This window comes from Anopheles maculipalpis, chromosome 2RL (assembly GCF_943734695.1).
Source record: "Anopheles maculipalpis chromosome 2RL, idAnoMacuDA_375_x, whole genome shotgun sequence".
NCBI lineage: Eukaryota > Metazoa > Arthropoda > Insecta > Diptera > Culicidae > Anopheles > Anopheles maculipalpis.
Genome location: NC_064871.1, coordinates 17,163,852 through 17,189,099, shown reverse-complemented (window position 1 = coordinate 17,189,099; position 25,248 = coordinate 17,163,852). Strand labels below are relative to the sequence as shown.

At 43.2% G+C, this 25,248-nt stretch overlaps 5 protein-coding genes across 5 annotated transcripts in view; 3 read left to right on the top strand and 2 right to left on the bottom strand.

Moving 5' to 3' along the window:
• LOC126558833 (uncharacterized) overlaps positions 1–25,248 on the top strand; it is a 284,233-nt gene that overhangs the window by 200,679 nt on the left and 58,306 nt on the right. The gene's annotated exons all lie outside the window — the stretch shown is intronic.
• The window catches only part of LOC126556713 (mucin-5AC), a 469,299-nt gene that overhangs the window by 415,218 nt on the left and 28,833 nt on the right, over positions 1–25,248 (top strand). The gene's annotated exons all lie outside the window — the stretch shown is intronic.
• Positions 21,801–23,223, bottom strand: LOC126558037 (selenocysteine insertion sequence-binding protein 2). The gene is made up of 2 exons (XM_050213972.1): positions 22,352–23,223; positions 21,801–22,286 (listed from the first exon to the last, which is right to left on the bottom strand). The coding sequence occupies exons 1-2, from the start codon at positions 23,221–23,223 to the stop codon at positions 21,836–21,838; spliced, it is 1,323 nt and encodes a 440-aa protein (XP_050069929.1). The 3' UTR covers positions 21,801–21,835.
• On the top strand, positions 23,611–24,238 carry LOC126559539 (mitochondrial import inner membrane translocase subunit Tim13-like). The gene is made up of 3 exons (XM_050215709.1): positions 23,611–23,875; positions 23,949–24,017; positions 24,108–24,238. The coding sequence occupies exons 1-3, from the start codon at positions 23,774–23,776 to the stop codon at positions 24,204–24,206; spliced, it is 270 nt and encodes an 89-aa protein (XP_050071666.1). The 5' UTR covers positions 23,611–23,773; the 3' UTR covers positions 24,207–24,238.
• Positions 24,398–24,967, bottom strand: LOC126564866 (uncharacterized). The gene is made up of 2 exons (XM_050221991.1): positions 24,890–24,967; positions 24,398–24,826 (listed from the first exon to the last, which is right to left on the bottom strand). The coding sequence occupies exons 1-2, from the start codon at positions 24,962–24,964 to the stop codon at positions 24,398–24,400; spliced, it is 504 nt and encodes a 167-aa protein (XP_050077948.1). The 5' UTR covers positions 24,965–24,967.

Sequence of the window (25,248 nt, the reverse complement as noted above, 5' to 3'; positions counted from 1 at the left end):
TAAGCAATGAACATTGCCACCAAAGAGCAATGGAAAGTAAATTGAATATAAAACTTGTGCAGAGGCTGCGTGTGCACTATGTTACAAGCGAAAAGCTACCAAGCGAGCCAAGCTTTCGTGATTCGTCGCTATACAAGAGGAAGATAAACTCAATTGTAGATGAGTTAGCTACAATGCGCAGTTGAACTTGTTTTTTTTTTGGCAAAATTTTTGGATAATTTTTTCTCACACAACTTTCGAAGAAGATAAACTGCGTCGATGTATCTTCCGAAAAGCAAAAACGAAACCACCGATGAGTTGTGTGTTTTTAAGAAGGAATTAAATATTAAAACGGCAAAAGCTTTTGCGCACTGCTGCCGGCACTGTACCGGATCCATCCACCCGGTGCCAATTGCACTTCACATTTGCTGCTCCCACTGTTATTAAATTGTAAAACTCCAAAACCTTCCCCATGTGTGGTGGTTTGCCACCCAGCACGCACTTTCCATGCACGTTACTCAGCGCAAAGTTGGCGAAACTTTTGCCACTCGGCTCAAGAATCTTCCAATTGAGTTTTGCTACTCCTTCAAACAGATCACGATTGGAAGGTTGGAAGCAAAAAGGTTCATCCGGTCGCGCCCTTTACTGGGGTGGTTCCGCAATTCTCATCCTTCCACTGTACCATCACGCCGGCTGGGGTTCCCACCGTCAGATCTATCTGCCCACGGGCAATAGGTGTAATTGGGTACTTTGACTTTCACGAACGCAATCCGGCAATCCTCCATTACGAATCACGCTTCGTTAGGTGTTTATTTTCACTTTGCGTATTGCTCACTTTTAATGTACAAGCAATAGAATGCTGCTTTCGGGATATCTTTCAAGGGAAATGGGGCCCGTCTTCATGATGTTCACTTCTAAAATTAACTATAAAAATGCTTTCACAGGAAGGTAAAATTAAAGGGAAGAAATTGAGTGTAGTATAACATTTCTAAATTGATGCACTAATACTTTTAAGCACTTTTTCTACTTGATGTGACAATACATTGAAAGATAAGCGAATGGACCACGCACGACAATTTATACCTATGCTAAAGATGAGCAAGAAAAAATCATTGGAATTTAACAATCGGTTGTACGGAAGCTCCACATTTAAATATTTCTCTTGCTTTTATGCCATTAGAAAAGGCTACTTCTTTGACCTTGATACTGCTTTGACCTTGAAAAGCTTTGTACTGAATCAAAGGTCCATCGGTAGGAAGTTCTTCTATTTCTTCTTTGACTAGGTAACGCCAGCCATTGCATCGAATGGCCTACCAACCACACTTGTTAACAAAGGGTGTCCCAGAAAGTATAAGCACGGTTTCAAAATGTTGTTTCTAGTAAACGGATGACGTAAAACAGCTTGATATTCTTGATATGCTTGATTGTTTATATTCAAAGCTACTAGCTAGTGCATTGGAACTATTTTTTTCAATAACTTCTGTTAAAATGCGAGGCATTTCTGTCGAAAAGCGCAAAAGCATTGTGCACAAATGGTGCTCGAATCCTAACATTTCGCTAAGTCAATGAGTGAAATCGGAAGGTGTGAGTAACGGAGCCGTACCTAACGCCATCCGAATGTTTCGGGAGGAGTCCAGCTTCGAGGATGCGTCGAAAAGTGACCAAAATCCTGGTCCTGTCGATCAACAGTTCAACTGGGAAATAGCAAAAGGGTTCAAGCAAAGGAAAGGAAAGTTCCATTCGCGATGTGGATCAAAAACTAGGTACATCAAAAAGTAACATCTAACGTGCCAAGGCAATATTGAATTTGAAACAGTATAAAAAAATCGAAATGGAGTACAAAACAGGCCGCATGCGTTAAATATCGGGCTCGGAAAGTGTGCGACAAGCTGCTGTGCTTCCAATTCTCATGCATCGTAATGGACGATGAATCGTACGTAAATTTTTACTACAAAGCTCTTACGGGTAGTCAATACTACACCGTGCCTGAAAGCTAGGATGTCGAAGATGCCGACAAATCTATATTTCTCGAAAAATTCAGAAAAAAGGCGATGGTGTGGCAAACCATTTGCGAATGTGGTATGATGAACCGTTTGTGATAATGGCGAAGATGAGGACCGATACTTACATCCGGGAGTGTTTGAATCGATGTTTGCTGTCCGAAATACGAAAACATGCTGGTCCAGTCCAGTGCCAGATTTGACCTCTATTCACTAAGCCAAAGACACGATCGCATGGTATGAAGAACATGAGGCTACGGCACGTGCCGAAAGAAACGAGTCCCCCGAACTGCCCTGAAGCATGACCGAATGAGTTTTTTTGTACGCTAACCAAGGCACACTTAAGAAAGCATTTTAAAGCTGCGAAGAACATGGACAATTTTCAAAAATACTGGCAGAAAGTGTCGAAAATCGTTCGGGACAAGTCAGTGCTGAACCTGATGGGAGGAGTCAGATCAAAAGTGCGATCATTAGCACACGATTGAAGTTTTTTTTTTTTTTCAGAAGTTCATAACACACCAGAAACACGAGTTTATTAAATAAATATTCAGTTTCTGGAACCAGTTTTATTATTTGTCTATGTTTTGAATCGTGCTTATACTTTCGGGGGCACCCTTTACCACGTAGTTATCTGGAAAGCGGTCTGGATGGGATTTGAACCACGTTTCTGCCGTCCCTGCCGTCTGACCAGTGGACCGGTAGGATCTAGAAGAAGATAATCGAAAAAATAGACTATCGTCCGGTCCGATTAATCTAGATTGATATAGCGAAACATCCATGTTGTATACCCGGAAACGGTTCCTTCCTTTATGACTGTTCGTACGCAACTGACATATATTTCCTTTTACAACACCAATGCCATTATTACTACTTATACTTACACACTACTCTTACGCATGTACATTAATATGCATATTTACACACTAAACTACAGAATCGACCTTCCATTGCTTTGATAGGTTCTCCAACGGCGGATTCCATATCCAGTTTGCTCATCGCCCTATTGTCAACACCACATGTGATGGCTGTAATCTTCTGCTGCGCTTAACAACCTTGTAGGTCACTCCGGCCACCAAATGGCTTACTAGACTTGCCGATTGTAGTGGCCCAGTGGATTAGGCGACAGCAGCGCCGGTCTTCAAACGGAAGGACCGGGGTTCAAAAATCCCATCCGGACCGTCCCCCCGTAGTGAGGACTGACTAAACAACTACGTGGTATTGGCATGTCTAGAAAGCCTTAGTGATCGTTAAACCAAGAAGAAGAAAAAGACTTGCCGATAACCACGCAGATGAATAATAGTCTGTCTTTACAACTAGGAGACGGTCTGGATGCGGTTTAAACTCCGGTCCTGTCGTATAGAGACAGGCACCGGTGTCACCTACACCACCACAATGCACAACTAATAAACAATGAACAATGAATGGTCAAAACAATGAACAATATAAATAAGATATTTCCTCTTTATTATTTACCTTATCCCGAGAATGATCGATTAACGCTACTATGTGTAGTATTAAAAACTTTCAATACTATTCTGACGTGCTACAAACGATTGGGTAGTTTTCTATCTTCATCCTAAAGCAATACCACACTTATCCCCATTTAATCGCTTCAATTTTCCAAGAATTTCAACCAACATCAATGTGCAAAGCAAAACGGCACTTTACGGCTCGTTTCACGCGGCAGTTAAAGAGTAGTGTCCCACGATAGGAAACACATCAGCATAATAATAATCTTACCCAAGTAAAGGTCACATAAACAGAAGCTGCCTGAACCTTTTGTCCTTTTTATACATTCTACCAGAAAGCATTTTGTTGTTCTGCCCACTTTTCCAGCATTCTTTAATCAACAGGTTTTCGTTCCTTTTTCGACCAGTGGTTGCTTACTCATGCTCGATGAAAAGAAAAGACCGCACACACGAATCCATGTACTTTTCGTTGCGAGGTCTTTTAATAACTACAACAACAACGGCATGCAAACAAAAAAACTAACCTAAGATAAAAATTGTTCCAAGACCCCTTTTCAAAAACTGTTTTCTTTTTATGGCATATCCACCATCCTGCTGCGGACTCTGGACGCGCATCAAACGTGTTGCATTGCTTCACTTTGTTCAGCTGTTCCTTCAGTATCGCACAAAAAAAAATTTGGATTCAATCCAACCGGTAGCTTCCAGCTCTTTTTTTTTCCTCCAGTTATCCAGACTATCACAAGAAAAAGTTTTGCTTCCGTCCCCTATCCCTTTTACTGTATGCTTCGGTTACCCCTGACAGCCGTACCCCGGAACCATGTGGTCCGGAAACTAAGTGCTCCTGATGGCGGTCAGAGAGCTTTTAAGGGTTTGCCACCCGCTAGGAACCCCGTCAAGTTCCGCTGCTTTTCCAATAAGGGACAGGCGGGTGACAGGCTAATGGAACTCACTGATTACGGTGGCAATTGGCTAAGATGAGATTGCAGCACTGCAAAACTGTTTTGATCTCACCTGACGCCCATCGACGGGGATGGACAGCCGGTTTCCGGTCCTTTGCCGGGAGCTTTTTCTTTTTAGATATTTCACCCGATGCTCTCCTGAATGCTCCCTGTTTCGCTTTTCGCCTCCGCGGTCCTTCTTTTGCTCCCTTTGTGGCAAGTCATGCTGGCTGGGATACTTTGCTTGAGTCGTCCCACCATTGGCCCAGCGCCTCGTAACAGGATCGAAAAGTGAAGTTGACTAAAGCCCGGATGAGCCCATTTGCTCCTATTAGTTTCATTTAACTGGAAAGCTGTAGAATTGGAAAGTGAAGCACAAGAAAACCCGCCAGCTTCTTCCGCTTTTTCATCGAATGGGTGGGACATGGTGAATCTGTCACTCACAGTGAAGCGAACCAGGTCCGGTTCCGGCACGGAAGTGAACGGAACTTTGCATACAGAGGAAAAGAGATCACATTGGAGCGGACGTTGATTTGCGAGCAACTTCTGCATATACTTAGGGCGTGTTACTTCTTTTGGAAACTATTTAACAAGCGGAATTTTACAAATGTTTCTACAAAGTCCACTATTTTGAAAAAGCTCACGGAAAACACTTTCTTCAAAAATAGAAAATTTTAGAATTGTTAGAAAAAAGTTAAGGGAAAATCCAATTCAATACCAACATTCAAATCATTCGACACACATTCTGATCACACGATCAAAATTACAACACCCGAAGCGGGACGTAAACTCCACAATACAGATGATATTCAGTAAATAATTGTGAAAGACAAAGAGGTTGTTCAACGACGCCGTTTAACATTGCTAACATCACCTAAATAACCGAACCATCGGTTCTTTAGATTGACGGCCTCATCGTCCCACTTTTCGCTATTCAATGCATTACAACAGGATCAATGTTGGGTTGCTTGTTATTTCAGTTCCTTTGTGTATAAATTCTACCCTGGATGCGTTATGTCAGACTACTTAATATCTAAATTACGGTACAGAATAAGACTCCCGTTTTCCCACGTTAATCGTTTCGTTACATGATATGTCAGTCTCACCTTTTACATTCGTCCTTTTTTTTGGGGGTAACAAAACGACACACATAACCGTCCGCTGCACGCCTGGAACTGAAAGTACAAAACAATCCGTATCAATTAACTGCGACTATCCATCTTAACGTCATTCACTACCGGTCACTATAAGATCCGCGTAAGGACGCGTTGGCGAAAGCCACTCGACCAAAATAAAACAAAAACCCGAGAATCGTCACGATACCGAAGCAGTAGAGAAACATATGCGAAAGGATAAAACAACACAAAAGCACCATGAATAGAGATGGTGAAAAGCCTCGCACATGAAATAATGCACACACACGACGACACTACTAAGGCTGATAGTGGAAATACTTGTTAAGTAAATTGTACCATGAATAAGTAATCCACCGGTCGGCATAATACCGGGCTACACGGCATTCAAGCATCCTTTTTCACTCTTTAGTGGGCCCGACGGCCGCCGTCCTTTTGCATGCCACAACGAGTGCGCATTTCTTTTTTTTTTGCGCCATCCACATACTACTGGTAAAACAACGCGGCAGTGTGGCAGGGAAGAACACGCTACACCTAAACCCGTTCAGCATGAACACGCATGAAAACACACGAGCTTCCCAAGTCCCAAGTGCGTGTTGTCCAACCGCACACCGACAGCAAGCGTGCTGAATGGTGTCGATGGACATGCCAGGGTACAGAGGCACAATGTGGTAGAGGTGTGTTCCACATTCAACACTTGCTCCCTTTCCCCCACACTACACTACATCCATTCTGCACCTTTCCCCATGGCACAATCCTCAATATCTCTCAATCGTTTGCTCGTTTGCTCCATTTACATTGCATTTCCTATTCATCGAAAGTGCCGTCGAAAGGCAAAAGCAACAAGCCTACTCTAGAGTACACTGCTCAGTTCTCTGTTTTTCCAACTCATCCCGCCCAGCAGGAACAAAAAAAAATGCCCCGTGGTCGGTCGGTCGGTTCCGCAACCTTCCGTTTCAACCGAGCGGCACAATCGTTAGTCGTTCATCAACCGGTTCCAGGACCATCGATTCACTCCCGCTTTCATCCAATGGACAAAATCCATTATCCCTTATTCATCGCTTCTCTTATGCCTTTCTCATAAGCTTACAAATGTGTCTGTGCGCGTATTTCTGTCTGCATGCGAGAGAGAGAGAGAATGTGACCGGTAGCATTCCTAACCTATCTTTCTATTTTTACCACTGCTCCATCTGCTCGAATCCAGGTCACTGTCAAACGGATCCACCCGATCCACAAACTGTCCCTTAACCGGTTTTCTATTCTCCCTGCGAAAAAGCTCAACTTACAGCCGTGGAAAAGCTTTTTCGCTTCTCGAATTTCTCTTTCCGCAACCGGTTCGGAACGGGCAATGAGCAACATTTGAATAAAACGGGTCACAAGCCCAGCGCATGCCCAATAAAGATCTACGGCATTGAGTGTGGTTCGCTTCCGATTCGTCAAATCCCGTCTCGGAATGCACTCTTCGGGTGCAAAGTTTAAAAAAAACACACACACACAACACCCTTAACCGATTCAACCGATTCGGCTCCACTCAACGGCTTGTCGAAGAGACTCCCAGAGAGAGGTTTGTTGGTTTGGTTATGAAGAACATTGGACCGATTCCTACCTTTCTTCTGCACTTGATGGCGAGTCGCCCCGAATCGCACACAAGACAAAATAAAAAAGACGGACGGAGCGCGAGATTGCGATTGCCGCGCATCCTACGGCTGCTTGTTGCGCTTGGAAACGAACTGTGTGGAAGGATTCTGAATCGGGCCTGCCTGCCCGACAATCGTTTGCCTTGACTTTTGTCAAAAACACAATCCCACAAACAGGTGAAGGAAATGGCGAAATACGGAAGAAAAAGCAGACCTAATCACTCCAAATGCCGGCAATAGGGTCAATGTATCGATTGTAGCGCCGGGTACGGTGGGTTCGGGTGAAATATCTTTGCTATAGGTCACGATTAAAGTTGTGAAGGTGAATGGGGGCATACAGCGAGCGATGGATGGGATTTTCCGTTCCAAACAAGAAAAGAAAATATTCACAGAAGTGGAATTCTTCAATCTTTTTTGACCGATACTATACCGTAGACATGAACAATTGTGTATGTGTGTGCTTTCCCCGTGCTTAGGGAAGAATAGATTGAGCCCAACAACCAGGCGTCTCCATTGGACACGTGCGTCGGATCAATTGAACAGTGAAATACTTCTGTTTTCAGTGAAATACTTTTAAGCACGCGTTACGCTGGAGAACCTTACTTTGATCTAGGATCTGGTTCATTGCTTGCAAAGAATTATGTAAATTTAATTTACATAATGAAAATATGACTAAAGTTTACTGATAACTGCTCATAATACCTAACTTGGTCTTGTGGTATATGATTCTTAAGGTTAGGACCTCTGTTACGGAAAGACATGTTTTATGCAGTATTTTGCATTTATTTAATACGATTAACACTATTGTATGCGACCCGGTTGTACATGTGAAAGCGGTGTCAAACGGCAGGATCGGGGTTCTAATCCCATCCGGACCCTCCAACCGTAGTGAGGACTGACTATCCAAATACGTGGTATTGGCATGTCTAGTAAGCCATTAGATGGCCGGCGAGACTTTAGACTTCGTTAAGTCAAGAAGAAGAAGAAGAAGAAGAAGAAGAAGAAGAAGAGGAAGAAGAAGAAGAAGAACACTATTGCTAGTCGGTGTTCATCTTCACACGGCAGGTTCGGGGATTGCTTCCTACCAGGATCATTCCGTCGTAGTTAGGACTGACTCTCCAGCTATGGGATAGCAAATAAGTTCAATAATCTTTTAGATGAACATCATGACCATGAGCGTTAAATCAAGAAGAACGATATTATTGTTAAATCACATGTCCATGTAAAACACCTTACAATATTAATTAATAAAAGTCCAAATTATCACGACTATCAATAATTTCTTATGTTTCTCTAAACTCCTCAATGCTACGCGCAATCCAACACTAGAATTCCCGCTTCGCTTTTCGACATCCTTGATTTATCCTCCGCTTCGCTTCGATCAATCTCTCGCTTCAGCGATTCTCACGATCCCCGCTTCGCTCTTTTGTTTCTTCGCTAGCCACCGGACCTTTCAGCTGTCTTCCTTTAGCCGCCTATCAGGACATCTTGGACATATGTCAGGCGCTAAATCGTAGCGTCGAAGATCGCTACACATGTAACAGAATAGTAGAATCACTTAAGGGAATATTTCAAATAAATTTGCCTCGCTGCTGAGGAATTCGACAATCGGTTTATAATATTTTACTATCTATTAGGAATATTCCACTGAGTGATTCAAAAGATTCATTGTATGGATGCAAAACCTCTAAGGCTAAACCCATAACCAAATAACAGCTTAACAATTTTGAGTGCATCATTAGCACTTTGAGAACTACTAGAGAGCAAGTTTTTGAGACATTTAAGAAACAATTAATTTATTCTAATTTGAAATTTAACGAAAAAAGACCCATCTTTTGTTCCACCAACAACAAAAAACAGCAGAAAGTACCCCATTATTCCCCTCATTAGACTTTTCATCGTGGCAGGTACACAATAAAACCAACCCCACTCCACTCGGAGACAGATTCTTAAGCGTAGTAAACACTTTACCACGTTACAAGTGGCACAAGCCAACCGTCAACACAGGAACAAAGCCATCATCGTGATCGTATGAAACGATTCTTCATTTACGCGACGGCGTAATTCGCGTCTCACGGCACGCCGTCATCCAATACCACCACACCAAATTCTCGGACACAAAGCTTAAGCTTCGTTAAGGCTGAGGGAGCGTTTGTTACAGATTCTTTCTGTCGTTTTGTACCCTCCAACAAGCAAGGGCGGCACATGTTTGACCCGTTCCATACTGCTCGGAAGTTGTTCAAAGATGTCGACTGCAGCGACAGCTAAAGAACAAAGTAACGCACAAGAGCGTACCCGGGCACAGGTACGAGCCCGGTAGAAATCTAGCGCAAAGAAAGAAGCATGACAATGCACACACATACACACACGACGCCCGAAGGAATGTCGGTGGGAAGTGAATAAAAAAAAACCGAACACACACACACGGTTTCCTACGAGCTGTCAATAAATCAACCCTTCCCGCAGACGGCCTCCGTTGGCTGTTTCGTACGAAGTGAAGGATTATTTATTCCCTTTCTGCCAAGCCTTTACCAGCGGTCGCCACGGCGCTGCACACAGGTGAGGTTAGCATAAAAGCGACCTGGTTCGGCCCGAAGCGGAGCGAACCCACTTCACTTCTGTCTCGGGCTCACTTTGTCATCAAGTTATGTTTTTATGCCTTCAAGAAACTAACTCCATGTCAGAAACATTTCTTCCTTCTTTCCCCCCCCCCCTCTCTCTCTTTCTCTCTCTCTCTCTCTCTCTCTCCCTTTTGCTCCACAGACGCGGCGGAAAATCGACACATTCACGAGTAAACTCGAAATGGAAGAGAAAAGAAAAAGCAAGCATCATTCTGACATCGACATCGACATAAGCACGTTCGAAGCATCGCGTGTGGGGCAAGAAAAATTTATTCAACGCCTCGCTCGAAACACCACACATTCGGAGATTTATATTCGTACACACCTTTACACATCTCTTCACGCTTGCGACGTACGGCGGCACCAAAGTCATTATCAATTTTTGCCTACGGTTTCCGATTTTTTGATGATTGTGATTAAATTTGCATAATTCTGCATTCGTTCTGTCAGCGGTGGAAGGCGCAAATGAGAAGAGACAGAGGCAAGAGCATCAGTGAATCTGTTCTTTTGCGTCTGCTTTTCGCTTTTGGGGAGTTTTTTTGTTGCGAAGGTAAAGGCGATGACTGCCCCAGTATCATCCATCCATCGATCGTTGGGGTTTTGATTTCCTTTCAGCATAACTTCACTTACCGGCGTCAATTGTTTTATTAATTTTTTGTCGGTGTGGTTATGCCGTTGGGCATGTCTTTTGTTTTATTACGTACCAAAAAGTTTGTTCGTTTTCACGCTTTTTAAACTCCTCCTTTCCGTTTCGTGATAGGTAATATTCTTTCCTGCATCAAAGCGTATGTTCAACGGAAGGAACAAAACATTTCTATGGTAATTTTACTCGTGCTTTACCGTACGATGAAGCTACTGAGAAAAGATTATGGTTTTAATGCACATTCTTTTGAAAGACACATGATCAAGTCAAGCTTATTCCCCATTTCAGGTGTATTGAGGAATGCTCTGGAGGTTTGCCATGGCATTTTGAACTCCTCATTGACGTGTCATTTCCCGCTTAGGCTTCATAATACATCAATATTACTCAGTACAAATTTATTTCGTAACCCTCAACTACAATAAACTTCCTTGAATTCGTCAGCCACTTCAATGATACTGGTCTCCAGGTTGACGCTGTATATGCAGACATAAAGGCTGTCTTTCAGCGCGTTCCACACTACATTCTGCTAGCCATTTGGATTCACGGAACATCTGATAGCTTTTTAACGCTGTTGTCTGAGCGATCAAAAATATGGCGCAAAAAACCAACCACCAGGACGTGATCTCGCGTCACCACTCTTCGTAGTCTAGTCAGACGATACGTGTACTTCCGATGACCTTACGGCCGTTTTATATAAATATAACATATTCGTGGAGTGAATTCAAAACTAACAGCTTTTCATATAGTTCAGCAGTTATCCTCCAGATTTTCGAGGAGTGATCACATCATGAGAATGGCATCATCTGACCCAATTACATAAATCTGAAGCCATGCTATGAACACACTGAAATTAACAGAGACGCCTTGATGGATATGCATGGGAGATCCAAGGTGTCGTGGCTTATCTGCGGAAGATCACAGCGGACTAGTACGACGGTCACTTGACCAGATTGCTGGACTGCATGATTGTACTGCTGAATCCACTACTCCGGATCCCGATAGGACTACACCGGATCCCGAATTCTGAAGAATCAAACCGTCGTATTGGAGAAGAAGATAACGGTGGACTGCCCTTCAACCTGTCAGTTTGTGTGATCGTTAATCTTATACGCCAGCTCTAACCCTCTAACCAAGGTGTTATTTTAAAGGAAATGTTACTGAAGTGAAGCCCAACCTGGTACTCGGGTATGAATCGGAATCCATTGGAATTGAAATATACCAACGACGTGGTGCCTGACAATACTACGTCTCCATTAAGATTTCCTCTTGTTGTTATAATATTCCTCATGATAAAACTTGATTCAAGCGATCTGCTTCATTACACGTATACTAGCAAAAGCGTGGACTATATTCACAACCCCTCATATCACCTGCTATCGTCATGTACTCTTTTCTCAGTAAATATCGTTCACCTATTTCTCGCGAAATTCTCGTTATCGTACCCGTTATTTCAATGCCTTCCTCTGCTTCTTATTTAACCTTTCAAATCAGACAATTCGATTGGCTCGTTACACTATCATCCTGCCTTGTCATTTGTCATCCACCACCAAAAAAAAAAGAATGAAATTCACATAAGACTAACCGTACCGTACCGTAGTCAAAAAGGAACATCTAATTTGCATACATCTTCAACGGTAAAAGGCATCTGCCGGTGTGCCACATGCAGCAGCAGCAGCAGCAGCAGTTCAATTGTTCGCTAATGATGGAGGTCGCCAAGATAGTGACGGCAACCGAAAAAAAAGCCACCATGCGCCCGGTGGTAACGATGGTAAACCGTGCGGCATTGCAAATCTCATTCAAAAGTAATCCAGTTTGTTGTTGCTGTTGTGTTTTCGTTAACGGTTGCTCGTTTTCCTCCCTTTTTTTTTCTTCACCACCGATGCCTTGTGTCCGGAGGCAAGCTTAGGCGTTTTCGATTACGAAACGGAAGTTTTTCTTTTGAGCTGTGCAGGACGTGCTGGAAAACGGGGGTGTACAGGGTGGAAAAATGGGGCATAAAAAAGGGGAAAAGGAACGCGTGGGAAGGCAGCTAACTCCAACAACAACAACAACAACGGTAACCACCATCGCTCGTGATGTGGCCGTGATAGCTAATCTGCGATTCGGGCACAATTTCCGTTCAATCAATGGCGGAGGAAAAAAGGGAACCCATTGAGTGTGCCTTACCGTAGGGCTTTGCGCGTGTTATGATGGCTGCCTGTGTACATGCTTTTCTGCCCGGTAGGTGATCGTTAGATTAATCCTTCTTGAAGGCTCCCGGGGGGAGCGGGACCATTCAGACCGAAAGGCGTAGCATACCGTGGTGTAGAGGTGGCCACCGTCGTTGGGCTGTGATAAGCAATTTTCCTTTGATGCTAACCGCTGCCGTGCGCTTCCTTGCCGAGCAAAACCAGTTACCACATGCACGTCACCTTAACCGTGAATGAATCAATGAGTGAAATGATGCTTCTTTTACAGTGCACAGATAAAGAGGAAAAGCAAAACCGTGAGGTCGGATTTCCCGGAGCAGTATTGCGATATTAAAAATACGTCGCCAAGGGAAAGTGAACATTTGTGCCGTAGCCTTACGGTTGCGATAATGGTGCTATGAAAGTAATCACCAGCTGACAATCGATTTGTCCACTCGGTTGCGAGAAATTTTCCCTCCGTCGTAAAGGAATTGCCGGTAATCTCTCTATTTGCATTTCTTTTATGATATAATTTCTTTACCATTTTCGCGCTCGCGAAAAAGACAATATCCATTGGTATGTTCTTTTGGCAGTTATTTTGTAGTCCGATATGATTCCTTTGGTTGCATTTGTTTAAGAAAGTGGTTTGGTTTTAAAATGGTAAGTGATTTCAATCTCATTCTGAATGGCTTTAATTGAAATATTCTACTCTAATCGTAGGACAATTGTATCAAATCTTTAAATAATTGAAAGCAATTTACATCTTAAGAGTTTTGCTGAATTCGGGAGACATGCAAGAGACTGTCTAACCCAGCTACGGGTAGATCGAGTAAAGGAGAGAGTCATCTAGAAGGGCATTCTCGATTCCCTTCTACCAATCATCTCAAATGTCGCTAACGGACAGTAACTTACGATGCAGCAGTAATGTAATGTAATGTAAATAATGAGCTCAGCTAAGTAAGCACCTGCTCAAAACGTAGTTTACCAAACTGCCAAAGCACAACCGTCCGATGCATTTCGCTCTACTCAAATTTTAATGGTCCTACAGCAATCAATCCTAAAAATCCTTGCCATTTTTACAACACTTTACGCTGCAATTTCTACCTGTGCAGTGGCCGAACATTCGACGTGCATTCGTACTCCCGAGCTGAAACTGATGTCCCAGAGACAGTACGACAGACGTGGTGTCCTTCGCAGCATTCGCCACGTACAACACCCAACACCATTTGCATGCTGGTCGTACCGAAAAGGGACGCACTTAGCACGCTCATCAACTTATCTACGGGTGAAAACCAACCAAATCTGTCGTGTTTGCGACTACCCACTTGTAGTCAATAGGACGAATGTCGTCTCAATTCAAAACGATCGCCACAACCGAGCTGCACGCAACGTAATATGGATGGACGTAAATCGCTTAAAATCATTCTACCTGTGCCATTGTAACTTCTGAATGTTACACTTTGGTGAAATCGATTCGAATCTTTGCTACAAAGACGGCTTGAGTTAGAACGAGCTTGATAGAGAATGTTAAACTCATTCCGTTTTCCAAAATTCCTTCACACATATAATCGCCTAAAAGTATGCAATCTTTTCTACACGGTCACTCGTACGCTTACCCTTCGCACTTTGACTAATGGAAAGTTTAATATTTTCAGAGAAACAACTGTATATTAAAATAACCGGGAAAATTTAAACAAAAATAATCTACCGCACACCTTCAGGGAAACTGTTTGCCTCCCTAACGAAAATGGCCTGTGTTCTCCAAAGGCGGCGAGGGTTTTTGTGTCCTTCTTGGAACACACAGCCCAGTCAGCTGGAAACGGTTCATTCCATCACACACGACACAACTGGCACCCATCAAGTGTGGCATCAAAGGTACCTCTTATACTTGCATACATACATACTCACAAACACACACACGCATGTACGTGACGCTTGGCCTTCGGTTGAGATCAAAGCACGGTCAACTATTTGCAGACAATCGAGTGTCCTTCGTGGAAAGGCGTGTGGCACGCCTGTAAGGGTTTAAAATCATTAAAGCGATCGTACGTGTGGCACGAAAAATTTAATTTAATGATCGTTTGAATGATTCCGACGCTATAAAATTTTAAGTCATATTTGTATATTGCTAATATTAAACGACGAGTTCTTGCCTTAACGAAGTCATAAATTGATAAGATTTCAAATTCATACTTTAAGCTCCATCGTACCGATTTGATAATCAACGTTGCACCAACGCCGTTGCAATTGCCGCCCCATTCGTTAGCCCGCTGGCAATGTTGTACTAAGCCATTAAACGTTCAACACTTTCACCCGGAACTGCCATTTTGATTTTCACACAAGCGCGCGACAAACGGTACCCCGTACCAAAGTGATGGCCGCACGTCCCATTGCCGGGCACACTTTCACCCCAAAACCATTCCTAGGTGACATTCATTTCCATTCCGGTATAATCAAGCATGAGGAATCGCTCATTAGGATACCTTTCGATGTTCCGACGTGACCGGGACGACGCACGGCCCAGCCCTCATCGCACGAAACTTTCGCAAACAAGCAATCGGTAAAGTTCTCTCTCCCACACCTACCGCAACAAGAGTTTCCCCCGTCACCTCAAAAGTGGTAACCACATTTCAAAGTAACCGGGAAATGGAATTGCGCGTCAATAATTTGGCCAACTTTCTCGCAACCGAACTTTGCCCGACCATGTTCCTGTCTTGCGAGTGTGAAAGAGTCCAGCGTTGTCGAAGTCTTCAAGTCGAGTTAATTAAATTTTAAAACTTTACCAACGACTGCCACCGGACCGAAGGCGTGAATAAGCATTGGGCAGCCTTATCGTAGCCGACAGGCCGGACACACGGGAATTCTCGGCCGACTGGGAAAGGTTGCGAGAGGCAAAACTTTCCACCCGAATGTCCGAATGAAGGGAGCCCACCACAAGACGCATAAAATGTGGGCAGAACGTTAAATATTTTATCAAACTATCGGTTGTATTAATTGTTATTTAGTTACCTTCCTTGCAAATTGCAAAAGAACGCGTGAAAGAGTAGAGTAGCGCGAGCGAGTGGGAACGAGACGAATGAAACGAATCTCCTCGGGAAGCAAATCTATTTGAACGAGACAAAGTTGCTAGCTGCCGGCTGCCGTTAGCCACGCGTACCGGAAAGTTCTCAATTGCTTCAATAGACCTCATTAGACGCGGAAGGCGTTCGATGTGTCTTTCCCAAGGGAGCGAACCCAGCAGCTCCGTGGTAGGAGCGACGTATTTGGTCCTTTTTGGGGTTGTTTCAGCCGGTCGTAACGTATCGAGTAATGCGTTGTTGCGATGATTACTGTGAGCACTGGCCGACTATCTGGGGCTGCACAATTCTCCGAGGGATCAGCAGCCAGACGATCGAGGAAAATCGGATTTCCTCGACGTGGAGGTTTCTTCACGTTATAGGAACCACGTATTTCTCAGGTTTTGGTTGGTTTCCAAAACGGGCAATTCGTGCCGACGTAAAACAGTGGCGCGTTTGGCGTTGTATTGTTTTGCAATTCTTTCATTTAATTTAATTTCCTGAAGCATTCTCTTTTCGGTCATTTAGGAGGAGTGAGGTGGAGGCATGGGTGGATTTGAGAAGGAAGGATGATGCAATTAATCTGGAGTTCCGATTGCGTTTTTATGTTTGTTGGAATTTTCTAGATGTTTTGGGACCTAGGGTTTTCATCGTGCCTTTTTCGTGAACCTTGCTTTTTTTTCAAACAGTTGTCTCATTAACTTAAGGACCCTTAGTAAGGGAGTTTTTTTATTCTATGTCGTTAAATGTTATACCCATGTGGTGGTTACTTATTTTCCTTGTCTTACTCAGGGTTACGCACGGCGTGACGACATCGTTAGATCGCCAGTTTGTTTCCAGAAAGCTCGGTCTAGAGTTGCAGTCCTACATTCACGGCTGCATTCGTTCACCGTTAGGTTCGACTCCAAATGATCCAGCCAACCAGCTCACTGTGCTCCTCTACGCTTCGTGCTGAACCATGTCTCAACAATCGTATTCTTCTGGCTTTCCATCGAAATATCTGCCCGGAAATTATGCCAACTAGCATAGTCCAGGACTCGAACCCGTAGAGGTCTGTCAGACGTATCAGTGTGCGATTCATCGTGCATTTCGAGTGCATTGTAGTCTTCTGGATCGCAGAAATTTATGGAGCCCGCGGTAGGCACAATTTTCCTGATAAATGTGCCTTCAGATTTCGCTGCTTACGTCAATTGCTACTCCAAGGTAAACTCCATCACGGTCAAAGCCTCCAGCATGCAGTGCTTTGTCTTCGTCACACTGATCCTCACTCCAATCCTATCAGCCTCGTATTTCAGTCGTTTTTACGCCTCACAATGTCTCGCAGATGTCTGTCAGATTTTGCCAATGTCTTCCACAAAGCAAAAAAATTACAGAGCGATCGCGTAAAAACCGTGCCTCGGATGTCGAAGCCGGCGCTTCGCATGATACCTTCCAGAGCGATATTAAATAGTAAACAGGTTCGAGAGTCCGTTATTTTGCCTCAGACCACGGTGAAAATCGAAAGATTCCGACAGTATGTTTAACAATCTCGCCTTGCACTACACCATCCATAGTGGGACTCATCAGCCGTACCAACTTCCCACGCAGCGAATTCGAACTGTAACACGGTGTTCCGTAATTCGGTCCGATCGAAATCAATAAACAGGTCGTGCGTAGCGATCTGGTGCGATCGGTTTTTCTGGCGAATCTGCCATATAGTAAAGAATCGATTGCTGGCTTATTTACCTAAAACAAATCCAGATTGGTGGCTTCCGATGAAATCTGTATTGAACCATAAGGCACTGAGCAGCCGTTGCAAGTTCGCGCCTAAAATTATCCACACATTTTTAGATGTAATTTCAGTCCTTCTGCCTTCCTATCGTAAAGTAATTTCGTAACTTAAAATGGCTTCATTTTAAGATTTCTTCAATCCTCTCTCTATTGATATTTATAGCCTTCGTACATTCTTTCTATTCCGCAACTTCCGTCTTTCGGTCGAAGGTTTGGAAGCGTTTCACCCTATTTGTAGCCAAAAGATTTGGCACACCTCTTCACTAGTGTGAACTGTGAATATTTGATGCTGATCCGCTTACTTAGCATCATGAAAAATATTATATTAATCCCGCGTCTGTATCCACCAAAGCGAAAGAACGAAGAAATCGTAAAAATGTATGTTTTTTTTTCCTCCACAAAAAGAATGATAGTATGCTACACTGCTTCCTTTGGTGGGTCATCGTGCTTTTCTTGACCTTTCACAACCACCGTTTTAGTGGAATTTCGTAAAGCGGTAAACAAAACAGGGAAACACATACACTTTGTTCTTCCCACGAATGGGCAAATTAGTAGGTGGCAAGGTTCTACACGTACACCGTACGCCCTTTTCCTCGGCCAATCAACCCGCACACTCACCACCCACGTTCACCCGCATCGAAAGAGACCACGTCCATGCTTTGCATACTTCCAGCTTCCAGCCCTCCAGCACTGGGCACGTGCAAGCGTGATGAGCGGGAAAACTTTCGCCCAAAACTTTACACCATCTCCGAACGTTTCCAACAAACTGACGATCATCATCACCGTCATCCTGGCAGGAACTTCCGCTCCTGTGTGGCGCAGATAATCGGGAAAGAGTCGGGACGGGCATTGTTTATGGAAGATTTTTAACTTTCATCCAATCTTTTTTTTTGTTCGCTCTCTCCTTTACCGATACAAAGCGTTGGTGCAAACGATCCGATCCTGGGAAATCTTCTTTTCCCTAAGCACACCGCAACGTTAAACCCGATAATCCCGGTACGGTTGTTGTTTTCCTTTTCACGTCATAATGTCCCTTTTTCCACCTCAAAGCCTCAAAACGGAGGAATTTCACTCTCGTAAGCGTGTGGCCATGTGGCCAGTTACTTTAAAATGGTGTTTTTTTGCCATTCGGCACAACATCAATAACCATTGCAACGGTGTAATAGAGCAACGAATAGAAGATTGAACTAATTGGGTGAATTATGTTGCGTGCAGTGATAACAATGTTCAAGGATTTCACTTTATTTACTTTTCCTTAGAATGTTCCAAAACCAGATACAAACATGGTTATCGATTTAATTGATTGAGCTTGATTTAATTTCCCTGCTATTTTGCTATAAATTCCATTCCAATACATTTTTCAACTCAAGATTGCAAAGCATCTTTACGAATTAGATGCTTCAGAACATTCAGAAGGTCTTCTGAATGTTTGATTCTTCAATAAAAATTATATTAGAAACTAATGTATTTTATTATCGTTTATTTACACACTTACAAAGTGTATTCGAACATATTGAAACTCCTATTGATGAAGACCACTATGAGGCCTTGAGCTACTGGGCGACTCCATCCATGAATATTGTTAACGAAAAAAAGTAAAAGAATTTTATAAGTATTACTTCCGAACTTTATCGCAAAAATTTTGAAGTTTTGAAAAAAAAACAATAAAATTAACGATAATAATAAATTTTAAATTATTAAAATAGTCGGACCGGCCTGGTGGCGTAGGCGACAGCGGCGCCGATCTTCAAACGGCAGGACCGAGGTTCTAATCCCATCCGGACAGTCCCACCGTAGTGAGGACTGACTATCCAACTACGTGGTATTGGCAAGTAGTTAAGCCAAGAAAAAATAATCAAAAAATGTTTAACTGTGTAGCTAAAGCGATAGGATGTTTGAACATCTTCTGATTTTTTACAGTTACATCTGTCTGAAAACGACAACTGAAAACTCTTTCGCTTATCGTCTTGTATACAGATAACAATCAACACTAGTTGATTTAATTTCCATTCTTATCCGCATCTACATAAGAGGAAATTAATTTACTGAATCACCATATCGACCATATATCATTCATCCCCGTCACTAAATACGCTCCCAGTAAAATTAAGAACTGTAAGCTCATAAATAACACCCACAGGCATATAAATAATCGTACATAAACATTCCGGCAAAGCTGCAACATATTTAAATCAATTTACCGAGCAATGAAAGCTCAAAGCATATGCTTCTTTCTTAGTCGTCATATGAATAGCCATAAGGCAAGGCAAGGCAATGGCGCATAAAGTCCAAACATCCAATATCTCATCACATTCGCTGAAGCGAATTAAAATCATTACGCAGTGATTTCCTCCCAAATGAAGGATGTCGCTTCCGCTCCCACCATAAAGGAAAAAGGGGCAAGACCTTAAAAAACGATGACGCCCGCAAAGGACTGCTGTGTGTATGTGTGGATAGGAAGGATGCCAACAAAGATGCCATCCATTAATCAACGGACGACGACAACGACGAAGACGACGCGACGCACATGAAGTGCGCTGGTGTAATGGTAAAAGTTTAACGATGAATTATGCCAAAATAGACCACCCAGCCCGTGTCCTTTTTTTTCTCTTCTCTCCATCTTCCCGGTTGTGCACATACGGTGATGTGAGAGAATTGTTCAGGCTCCGGTTCTATTTCACACTGCCCGTCCGCCCGGGCTGCCGCGTTCGGCGCAAAGATCAAAATAGTTTGACACGTCGGGTTTTTAATCTGCTTTCATCTTTTCACGGTTCAAAGTTCGAAGTGGATTTTGTGAGCCTTGCAATTTTTCATCCATACTCAGCTAGGCGGGAAATGGGAGGGGACAAGCAGAGTACTAACGAGATAAAAGTATTTCCTTGGCAGCGATGAAGCTTAGAAGTAAAATCAAATCAAGTGGATCATATTTTCGTAAGCACGTTTGCCATTCTAATATGGGATAAGTTAATATTTTTTTTATATTTCGTACTGGATGAGATTAAATATTAGGAGTTTTGCAAGTAATTTAAAAAAACGGCTCACGCTTACTATTGTTTTTAAATAACTTAAAAAATAGTGCCTCAAAACATTCAAACATATTTAAGTTTTTTCAACCGGTGGTGACTATCATCCGGTACGGTTGACTAGCCTGCGCTTTACACGGGTTTCCACTGTTTAAATCATTGTATTTTTTCTAAACAAGTGATACAAAAAAGCTCTCTAAAGCTTCCTGTTACTAACCGACAAAAAAGCACGTACAACTTTTACATTAACGAAAGCTTGAAGATTCCAGGTTAGCGGAAGCTTTTTCTCTCTGCTGTGAAAGGCTAAGTTCGATGGAAAAACTTGAAATAAATTAGACATTCATTGCTATCAATTTTATGTAATTTTTATTTTTTTTTCATTTCGTAATTTTATGGCTTTTCTATTGCAAATCGTTGTACCAATTAGTTTAAAAAATGTTAATTAAAATACAATGAATAAGCATTGTTCTTTGTACTTTTCATTTGTTTTACCATGTTATGTATTTCATATTATAAATTGGTTTTAGTAATTATCCGTCAACGGCTTGTGTTTCTTATTATTATTCGATGTTAGCTACTTTAGCCCAAAAACGTTAAAACAGTTAAATCAGATGATTCCTAAAAATTAACTCCATTTAGACACGAACAATTGAAACCTCCTGCAACACTTAGTCAATCTTTCGAATAGCGAGAACATTCGACCTGTTCTGGGCATCTGAAAATAAGAAAGACCAAGTATGTTATGATGATTTCTTCGTATCAAGCCTTGGACCAAGAAATTTCTGCTTCGCCGCACGTACTGTGAAGAAGCGCCTGAATTGGCTGAGAGCAAACGTGTCTAATTAGCCTCTCTTCTAACAGTTGCAGTTACTTGTGGGTTACATCTTCCCCATCGCCAAGATCTGTAGTATCGACGAACCTTAGAAAATATTACAACAAAGGTTATCAAACCTAGTTCGGGAAAGAGCTTAAGGAACTATTGGCACAAAAGGAAAAAAAATAAACAAAATACCCGGTACGGCTATGCCTAGACAAATTTTATTGCACGTTTATTATTATGTCATGTAATGGTAGAAAGTTAGTACCCTCGCCGCACAAGCACGACCAGTGGCACCGACCTCTTTCCCTGCTCATATACGCATATGGATGATATAACACTCACATTACTAGGAGATGATAGAAATGTTGATAGTAAAGAGACGATTGAGGGGGGAGAGTTGAGGGGATAATGCTTGTTACGGGGTTGGAACGCAGATTATTTGGGTGTTTGCGCTACCTACACGCAACGAACACGCGGGAATGACTAGAATACGTTTTTTTGTGTCTGCCAATAACTGCCAATCACCGGTATTCTGCATACAATCGTCGAGTGTATCGAATACGCCAGCAGCACCGCACTCAACAGCCTGCATCGACCACCATCAAATTGCGATAGCTTTCGCGCTCCTGCTCCACCACCGACAGCATCTGCTTGACGGTATCCTCACACCCGGCATAACTCAGCACCCCGACGCAACTGATCGGTGCCTTCTTCAGCAGATGAAATCCGATCTTTCTGCGCTTTAGCGCAAACAGGTACGGTACCTGGCTCTGGCGGCAGAGCATTTTCACGTTGCTCACCATCTGGTCGATGGTTTCGTTCGGTTCGAGATCGGGTGCGACCAGCACTAGCCGAATCTTACGAAGCTCCAGCAACTTCAGCACCTCGTTAAAGCCGACCACGAACCGTTTGTTGGCGACGGCTTTGATCGGATTTTTGGCGTATGCTTTCGTCTGATAGTTAAACAACTTCACCACCACATCCTCAGCCAAATCCCGCAACTCATCCGAGATGAAATGGTCACAGTACCTGAAAGTGGTTAGCGTATCGGTGAAATTGATAAGAAAAATGCTGTTGCGATTATTGCTACTTACGGTCTAAAGTTGCGCGAATGTCTCAGTGTGGTAGGTTTGGACACAGCGGCCGACACACGCAGCGAAGGAAAGCCGTTCTGATACTCGCTAGAATCACGACTCGGCGGTGGTCCATCGTTGATGCAGCATCGCTCAATCGCTTTCAGGAATGGCGAATCGACTAGATTGTGCTGTGAGGGTCTGTCGTTCGATTGCTTGTTCACAACGACACCGTTGGCACCTTTAACGTTTCCGACAGTCTTCTCCTGCTCTCCGGCACCACTGTTTGTGCTTTGCGGTGTGTCTTCCGGTTGCTGTCCACCAGCGGCACCCTTTTCCGTGCGACTCCGGATAATGTCCTTCTTCAGCCGTGACAGCTTCTTTTCCTTTGGCACTTCCCGCTGCTTGCCTTTGTGCAGCAACAGCAACGGTTGCTGTGGAACGATCGGCACAATCGGCTTCGGTTCCGAACGTTCGCCCACCGCCAGCTGCTCCCGGATGCATTCCGACAGATTGATCTGCACCACGTCGGTGGGTGCCTTTTTCGAGCGCTTCTTCGTCTTGAGCGTCGGCCCAGGTGGTAACGATTGCACATGCCGGTACTTTTCCAAAAAGCTTTCATCGATAATCTGCAACTTTTGGCTTTTCGGACCGCGTATCTTTTTCAGCTGCTCCTCATACTTTTTGGCCTGTTTCTTCTGTCGTTCCGCTTCTTTGCGAGCTTTCCGGGCAGACAGTTTCTCGCCATCCAACGGTGGCTGGGAAGTGGGATGGGAGGAGTGTGTGGCGCTGCCCGCACCAGCTTGTCCGCTGCCTGGGGTTGACGCACTGTGCTGTGGTCCTGAGTGGTGCACCGAAGCGGCCATTGGTTGACCGCTCATGTTTGCTGCCATGCGTGTGTGTGTTTAGAACGTTTTGCAACACTTTTTCATCCTGTGCTGGCCAGGGATGTGATACTGGGAGCTTTCAGGCTATCACCATTATCCTTGCCGGAATGAAGGCTCCCATACACACAGCGTTCTTGCACTTTGTCAAACAGTAATAAAATAATGGAAAAATTAATGGAAAATTGAAACACAAGAGAAGCAACAAAATTACCTAGCGTTCAGCATGACACACTCCTTTTATAAATTGAAATAAACAACAAAATAATGCGACGAATTTTGTACTGACTTCAATTTCACTTCTACACGCTTGCGACGTATAAACAAGACTGCAGCGCTGCTTGACACCTGTGCTTTGACGTTTCGCATGACTTTCCAATGACAGTTTGTTTTACTCGGCACGGCGTGCGGCTTCGGATTACACAACCAAGAACTACGAACGGTTTTCCGGATATTTACCGTATTTACCAAATTGGGATAACGTTTCCCAAACGCATTTATAATTACTTCCAACCACCGGACTGTGTTCTAGTCTTATCACACACACACGCAACGCATCATGGACGTTTCGCTCGAGAATCTATCATCGTCACAGAAGGATGAGCTGATGACCACAATCAAGCAGAAGATTGCGATAGCCAACGCTCAGGAACTAGTCACCGTGAGTTGCACTGCCAGGTTCGATGTGGAATGTTATCAGAAATTATGTTAATGTTTCTATGCTCTTCTTTTAGAAAATGACGGAAAAATGCTTCAGAAAATGTGTTGGCAAACCCGGCCAAGATTTGGATGGATCAGAACAGGTGCGTAAAGACATTTAAATTATTCTACGCAATCGTGTTTTCTTTAATATCATTGTTTTCATATCGCATATGTTGTGTGTGTGCTTACAGAAATGCATCGCCATGTGCATGGATAGGTTTATGGACTCATGGAATGTCGTTTCGAGAGCATTAACTCAACGTTTACAACAGGAACAGTACAAGGGATAAGGCCAATCAGCATGTCGGGGTTCCCGTGTTACATCGTAATCTACTTTTATCGCCATCGGAAATAGTTTTGTTACTATTACTTTTGCCCCCCATCGAAGGCACCACCCATACAGGATAGAGGGATTTTGTTTGAATCCAAACTGTTAGTAAATAAACCAAACTGCTGCTATCGTACTCGAAATTGTATCGTTTCATAAAACATCCGGATCATGTTGAGCACTGTGCTGTGTGTCTTCTGTGAGCTTTTCTTCGTAGTTTGCATTCGTTGCAGTGGTGAGCGGATTGTTTCCATTGCGCAGTTTGTTTATCAGCGAAATCAAAACAGGTTGTGCTAGCGGAGCGTTTGATGAATCGTCAAGCTTTAGCTGCTTTGCCAATTGCTCCGAACCAAGTCCCATACTTCGATGTCCTGATTCAGCCAGCAAGATTTTCCTTGTATACTGGAGATTTAACGATCCCAAGGTTTCCAGCATCAGTTCGAAAGCTAACGTTTTAACATCTAGATGAGGTGCAGATTCTTTGTCAAACGAACTAGAGGTAAGATCACTTTCATCCGGTTGATCCAGGGTGGTAGCATGTTCATTTTCAATAACATCGTAAAGTAGAGCGCGTATTTTAGCCTGAAAACAGGAAGCATTCGTTTGTTAACACTTTCCTAAACAGTTGACTCTCAGTCGTATTACCTTAATATCGAGTAGGGAGCCATTTTCTTCCATCTTTTTCAAAACCATGTCGCGGAATTCCAGATCTTCATCCATTTTGCTGTTTCGATGGTTTTTGCAGGAGTTGAGGTACGGTAGAAAACTTTATTTATTCAGAATTTACCAAGCCGCTGCAAACATTCCGGCTCTGCAGCTTTCTTGTTTGTTTACGCCGTTACTCGAAACTGTCAATAAAAGCATCGTTCGGCGAAGCAGCCCTGCACCATCAGACCCAAGTAACAAAAACTCTTTTCATCGATATGATACAGAGTTGATCATTTATATTAATATGAAAACATTAACTCAAGATGCATTAACTGAAAATTATTGAAATATTTAAA

Coding starts and splice junctions, on each gene's coding strand:
- LOC126558037 (XM_050213972.1), bottom strand. CDS start 23,223: ATGGCAGCAAACATGAGCGGTCAACCAATGGCCGCTTCGGTGCACCAC. Junction 22,287..22,351: donor CATTCGCGCAACTTTAGACC/GTAAGTAGCAAT, acceptor AACCACTTTCAG/GTACTGTGACCATTTCATCT.
- LOC126559539 (XM_050215709.1), top strand. CDS start 23,774: ATGGACGTTTCGCTCGAGAATCTATCATCGTCACAGAAGGATGAGCTG. Junction 23,876..23,948: donor ACGCTCAGGAACTAGTCACC/GTGAGTTGCACT, acceptor CTCTTCTTTTAG/AAAATGACGGAAAAATGCTT. Junction 24,018..24,107: donor ATTTGGATGGATCAGAACAG/GTGCGTAAAGAC, acceptor GTGTGCTTACAG/AAATGCATCGCCATGTGCAT.
- LOC126564866 (XM_050221991.1), bottom strand. CDS start 24,964: ATGGATGAAGATCTGGAATTCCGCGACATGGTTTTGAAAAAGATGGAA. Junction 24,827..24,889: donor GCTCCCTACTCGATATTAAG/GTAATACGACTG, acceptor TCCTGTTTTCAG/GCTAAAATACGCGCTCTACT.